The sequence below is a fragment of the Sycon ciliatum genome, chromosome 3, assembly GCF_964019385.1.
Source record: "Sycon ciliatum chromosome 3, ocSycCili1.1, whole genome shotgun sequence".
Taxonomy (NCBI): domain Eukaryota; kingdom Metazoa; phylum Porifera; class Calcarea; order Leucosolenida; family Sycettidae; genus Sycon; species Sycon ciliatum.
The window spans coordinates 38,986,079-38,992,706 of record NC_088645.1 but is presented as its reverse complement, the minus strand read 5'-3'; the positions used below and the strand labels follow the sequence as shown (position 1 = coordinate 38,992,706).

Sequence of the window (6,628 nt, the reverse complement as noted above, 5' to 3'; positions counted from 1 at the left end):
TCTTCTTCTCTCCACTCCATTATCATTTCGATCTTCACTCGGTCGACGTGATGGTAGTAGCTATGTAAATAATAATGATGGATTCCTCCCGATCCTCGTCGCGGCTAAAATTTGTTCGGTGTTTGTCTAAATTCTCAAACTGACAGGGTTTACAAGAGAAATGTACCTCATTTTGTGCGATTGATGCAAATAAATCGGAATATGTCTGACTTCATAAATCCGTGCGGTAAACCGCATGAAAGGACGCCATGTCATTAGATGGTGCACATGAAGTCACCGTGACTACCACTAGTACTAGTGTTACATGTGGTGTCACACCCAGTAATTGGAAACCAGTGACTGTGCAGTCCAGTTTTGCACCCTTCAGTTCTGTGCAGGGACACAGTCACAGGGCACAGAAGTCAGCAGCAGCTACCACAGTGCCAGCACCCGCTGCAGCAGTATTGTCTGGTCCAGAGCAGCTGCAGATTTACAACAGCATGCTGTCCAGACAGCATTTGAGACCACTAGAGCTGCCGAGATTCAGTGGCAAGACAAACGATTACAGCCGGTGGAAGCAGCGCTTTAAGCAACTCATCGACGACGATGCATTCTTGTCAGAGGGGCACAAGTTCGCACGTCTGCGAGAAGCGCTGACAGGTGGTGACGCCTATGAGTTGATTGCCGAAATTGTGGATGGTCCTGGTGCCTACAATGCCGCACTGCATGAGCTAGATGCATGGTATGGCGGGCCAACACGGGACATCGACCGGTATGAAAAAGAATTGATGTCAGCGCCGCGACTCGTCAATGAGCGAGACCTCGACGGGTTGAAGAGTTTTGCCGTAAAGCTGAGGAATGCACTCATCAATCTCAGCGCCAGCGGCATCACACCAGGGCGAGAGTTGTACCTAAGTGTCACGCAGAAGGTACCCAAGTCCGTGTTGACACGCTTTATGGAAAAGCACGACGACTCGCAGTGCGACATTGGTGCCTTCTCAGAGTACCTGCTCAAGAGAGTCCAGCGTCTGCGCCAGGTCGAAGAACGAATGAGTGGCGCCGAGCTGGCTGAGCAGCGACCAAGTAGTGGTGGAGCCAAGTTTGGCAAGCGGCCCGACCGTACGTTTGTAGCAACTACTAGTGGCCAGAGCCCAGACAGCAGCAACGATTGCATATACTGCAACAAAGACCATGCACTCAGCTATTGCCGAGAATTCAAGCAGTTGACAATCCCTCAGAGATGGGACTTCATCAAACCAAAGCCCGTCTGCATCTGCTGCTTTGGCCCAGGCCACAAGGCAAAGTCATGCAAGCAGTCCAAGTGCGGCATCTGTAGTAGGCCACATCATCGCCTGCTACACTACACGAAGTTGAACCAACGGACAGCCGGAGCCAATAGTCAACACAGCAAGGACCACTCAGCTACTTGCCAGGATACAAGCACGGAGGCATCAGCAGCTGACAAGACAGCACACACCCAGACTGCATGTGGCACTACCATCGAGCCCAAGTCTGTCGCGTTCATGACTGTTGCCACCACCGCAAAGGGTCCGACAGGGTCAAGGAAAGCTAACGTCTTCCTGGATTCAGGATCTTCTTGCAGCTTTATAACCACAGAACTCGTCAGCCAGCTCGGGCTACAGACAACGAAAGCTAACGTCCCGCTGGATACCGCTGTTCTGGGGGGAGAGAAGCTCCGTCTGGAGCATTATACATCAGCTGAACTATGTCACGCTGATGGCCAGTCGTCAACGACCGTCAGAGTGTGGATGCTTCCGCGCATCATGCGTCCCGTCCCAGCCTTCGACTGGACAGAGGAACTGAAACGCTGGCCGCATCTCAGTGACGTCGTACCTGCAAGCAACGAGTCCAGAGTGGATCTGTTGATTGGTCTCAATGCGCCGCAGCTGCACATTTCACTTGCCGAACGATTCTGCAGTGAGGGAGGTCCAATTGCCAGGAAGACACCGTTGGGCTGGGTACTGTTCGGCGAAGGTCCGACTGACAGCGCATCAGAGATGACGGAACAATCACTACTGGCTGTAAGTGACAGTACACTGATAAACACCGTCAACAAGTTCTGGGACCTCGAGAGCGTTGGCATGCAGGCCAAGAGCACATCATCCTACCTGACTCCGGATGACCGTGAGGCTGACGCAATGACCGTGCAAAGTCTCCACCACAACGGCACACGGTTCGTTGTCGGCATCCCATGGCGAGGCGACGGTAGCAAGCCAAAGATTCAGCAGAGATCGGAACAGTACGCCAGGAAGCGGCTCTGCTCGCTACACCGTCTGTTCCAGAAAAATCCTACTGTACAGCTGCGCTACTCAGAAGTGCTTCAGAACTACCTGAAGAAGGGCTACATTCACACAGTATCAACGTCCGCAGTTCAGGCTGCCGGTGTCGACCAGTGGATTCTGCCTCATTTCCCAGTAATCAGAGAAGACAAGGCCACAACAAAAGTTCGCGTGGTGTTTGATGGCTCAGCCAAGGTGCACGGAGAGTGCATCAACGATCTCATGCACACCGGTCCGAAGTTGCAGAGTGACTTGGTAAAAGTTTTACTCCGCTTCTGTCATCAGCCGATCGCACTCGCCGCAGATATCTCTGAGATGTTCTTACAAGTCGAGCTGGGCGAGACGGATCGCAAGTACCATCGGTTCATGTGGAGTGAGTCACCACAGGATCCAGTGGTGTTCTTTGAGTTCTGCCGGGTTGTATTCGGCATGCGTGCATCACCTTACCTCGCAGGAAGAGCACTGAAAGCAACGGCAGAGAAATTCAGCAGCGAGGCTGGCGCCGAGGTAGCAAAGGCCATTGATGACAACTTCTACGTGGACGACTTGCTGATGTCGCTACCGTCAGTACAATCTGCAATCGTCACTCGGAGTGACCTTCAACAAGTTACACAGCGTGGTGGTTTTCACTTGCGGAAGTGGATGAGCAATACGGAAGCGGTGTTGGATTCCATCCCACCGGAAGATCGAGCCAGCAACAAGATGATGACCATAGCCAGCAGTGAACTGCCACCTCTTCCTCACAAGGCTCTTGGAGTCGCCTGGGAGCCAGATGATGACCAGTTCACATTCATCTATCCAGAACAGAGCAACGTCCAGTTCACACGGCGAGGAGTGCTCAGTCAAATGTGCCGACTGTTTGATCCCAGAGGACAGCTGTGTCCATTCACCATCCGCAGTCGCATTCTCTTCCAAGCCACCTGCATCCGTGGAACAGACTGGGATGATCCTCTGGACAGTGATCAAGCATCAGAGTGGAAGCAATGGTTCTCAGAGTTCCCAAGTCTGAGAGATGTGAAGGCAAGCCGATGCTTCACCGAGATCAGTTCAGATCAGCCTCTGACACTCCACACGTTCACAGACGCGTCTGCATCAGCTTACGCCGCCGTGACGTACGCCCGACAAGAGCGTGATGACGGGACTGCAAAGGTGACATTAGCGCTCGCCAAGGCAAGACCAACACCTATCAAGCGCAAGACCATCCCCATGCTGGAACTGCAAGGTGCAGTGCTAGGCACTCGGTTGAGCTGCTCAGTGGGTGAGGCACTTGATGTTCCTGTATCACGGCAGTACTTCTACACTGACTCGATGAATGTGTTGTACTGGGTAAGATCGCCCAGCAGGAAATTCAAGATCGAAGTCGGAAACCGCATCTCGGAGATCCAAGAGTTCAGTAATGCAAGTCAATGGTGTCACGTCAGCACCACAGTCAACCCTGCTGATATGCCAAGTCGAGGTGTTGGTGCGACACAGCTGGCCGATGATGCAACATGGTGGACAGGTCCAACCTTCTTGTCCAAGCCCACCTCCACATGGCCCAGTAAGCACATTGTGCCGCCAGCAGAGCTTCCAGGTCAATTGAAACGAGCACACCGCAAGGTCACACTGGCCGCTTGGGCGTGTGACAGAGGTCTATCCCGGCAAGGATGGTATTGTTCAAGTAGTGAAGGTCAAGGTGGCTGAGAGATTCTACAAGCGAGCTGTTCATCGGCTTGTGCCCCTTGAAGTCGAAGGTACTGAGTGAACACTACTTGCAGTCTGTTAGTTCACTTCATTGCTACGTTATTTGCACTTTCTTTTTTTAGACTCACTCAGATGCTAGTAAGTTATCACTCTTCGTTCGTGAGGGAGGTATGTTAGATTTGTTCTAGAATATTCCGGTCTTTCTTTTGTTTCGATAGTTGTAGTCCAGTGCATTAGTGCTGGTCATGCTTGGTAGGTCGACTGAGACTCATTCATGGCTGTTACATGCATTGTATGCTATAGCCTAGCCGTAGCTGACCACTGTTACGGATGTCCAATCCAGGTCAGTGTCTAGTGTTTGACCATTCATGTCTGAGTGTGTAACCTGAGCACACTCTCTATGTGCACCGTACCATATCCGAGCATGAATAGTTTAGTAATCTACGCACTGTCCTGCCGTGCTCGTTTTCTATATCTTCCGTTGTTCTCATGTTCTTGGAGTTAGTTGTTTTAGTTTACAGTCTTCGTACCTTTCGTAATGTAGGTTCTTTACTGATTGCTGCAGTGCATTTAGTTGGAACAGCTATGAAGTGTAGTTGCACTATGTGAAATTCAAGGTAACTCGCTCACCTGTCCGCCATCCCTAAAACACTTCACTGGTACGAGGAATCGCTCTCTGAACTAACTTCAAGCACGAAATCACGCTTGAATTCGTAGCTCTCTAGATAGTGCGACACAAGAACGTGGAGCGGTCCCAGCCTGGCTGAGTACTCGCAACCCCTGCTTGATATTGTTGTTGCGTCAAACGACGTGCATTGTACATGTAGTATGATAATGTCTGACTTGACGCAAATGCACTGAATGCCACCAATCCATGTTGACAGCCAACCGTTTCTACCAGCAAAACACCTACATTCTTGCAAAGTAGATCTGCTGTACCTAGTAGACAGTACATGTAGTAATAGCCTAGCTTTATCACCATGATCACACGACGGTTCGTGCTCACGATTGCATGATACTATGGTTCTACGATGCATCGATGCATGGCAAGACACTTCACACGACGACTAGCTTTGCAGACACAGCGCATACAACAAAGACACGATTGTGACAAGCCAGTTCATACAAGCCGATTCATGAAACGCGAAACCGAAATCGAAAACGCCAGGGTGTCAGGGTGTTGCGGGCTACGATCTCGCGGGCTAAGGGCCTACGGCTCAGATTTCAAAATAATAGATTGATGATCAGTGATCACCCTGGTGATCCTGTCGCACAGCCGAGAATCCGTGACATTCTTCTCCCGTCGTGTGAAAGGGCTATTAGTACGGACCCATACTAGCCATATTAGTAGCGGGTAGCAAAATATTCATGGTTCATTTGCGCCCCGATTGGCGGACTATGCTCGGCCAATCGTCAAAATTATGCTTTTGATTATGCCACAATTATGCCAACAAATATGCTGAATTATGCTGAATTATGCTCGGTTCCACACTATGTATTCACGCTGTACATAGAGGATTGAGAAACCACGCATACACACAGGGCCATGCCCTAAGCATAATTTTTGTCTAAACCGAAAGATTATGCCGACCTTACAAGTTGGAATCCGTATTATTATGCCGGAGCATAATTTTTTGATGAAATCCCAAGATTATGCCAAATATTATGCCGGCATAATCCGCCAAGGGCTATGACAAGGAGTCGTAACAAGGGTTAAAAACAAAACAAACAAAAAATCTGCAGGCTTTCTGACAAAGCTGTATTATGCCCCTAAGCATAATTTTTGTCTAAACCGAAAGATTATGCCGACCTTACACGTTGGAATCCGTATATTATATGCCGGAGCATAATTTTTTGGCGAAATCTCAAGATTATGCCAAAATTGATATTATGCCGGCATAATCCGCCAAAGGCTTCCTGATTGTCTCCACCTCCAGTATGGTTGGCAGGGAATGTTCAGACTTCAGTGTTCCTGACCTGAAGACCCTGGCAAGTCTTGTTTGCATTCAATTATTTTTCTGTGGTGTTGAATCACCTGCACGGCGAGATTTCGTTTTGCTTGGTACCAGCACTTTGGCCGAGTGGTTGTGGGCTTGCCAGCGAATCACAAGGTCCCGAGTTCGAGACCCGCCCTGGGAGCAGGGAGCGTGTACCAGGTGTACTGTGCTAGCAAATGCGGTGATGCATGCGTGAACCACTTTACATGCAGTGAACTGCGCCGACACCCACGGTCAACTGGGTACTCACTACTCGGAGTGAGGGTAACATGGATGCAGCTAAAGAGGTTAGCCCCCCTTGTCGGGCATTGGTTGTGAGACTTACCACCTCACCCTCGCCGTTAGGCGCTGCATCTGCCACCCTGGTAGCACAGGCATGGTGGTGGCCTGGCACATGCGAAACTTCTGGTTGTGTTTCTCAACGCAATAGGGCTTGAAAGTGCTACGTCACAGCATAGCAACAATTTTAAAAATTCAAAAATTGGATCCACTTGGATCCAGTTTTTGTATGGATCCAAGCACATTTCAAGCCGTCTTACTCTCAGCAAGGTGATGTAACCAGTGAAACTGACTGATTTGGCTACTGGGGGCGGGGTTACAACTGGTGGCGAAATAAAAGTCACACCTGCATGCGACATGAGTGGGTTGCTATGCACCCACATACTTAGG

General features: G+C 50.1%; 1 protein-coding gene across 1 annotated transcript; it reads left to right on the top strand.

The window, feature by feature from the left end:
* Window positions 1-248: 248 nt before the first annotated feature.
* LOC135813080 (uncharacterized) lies at window positions 249-3,962 on the top strand. The gene has a single exon (XM_065326298.1). The coding sequence runs from the start codon at window positions 249-251 to the stop codon at window positions 3,960-3,962; it is 3,714 nt and encodes a 1,237-aa protein (XP_065182370.1).
* Window positions 3,963-6,628: the final 2,666 nt, after the last annotated feature.

What these genes read in the sequence shown, in the direction of transcription:
- LOC135813080 (XM_065326298.1), top strand. Translation starts at nt 249, where the DNA reads ATGTCATTAGATGGTGCACATGAAGTCACCGTGACTACCACTAGTACT.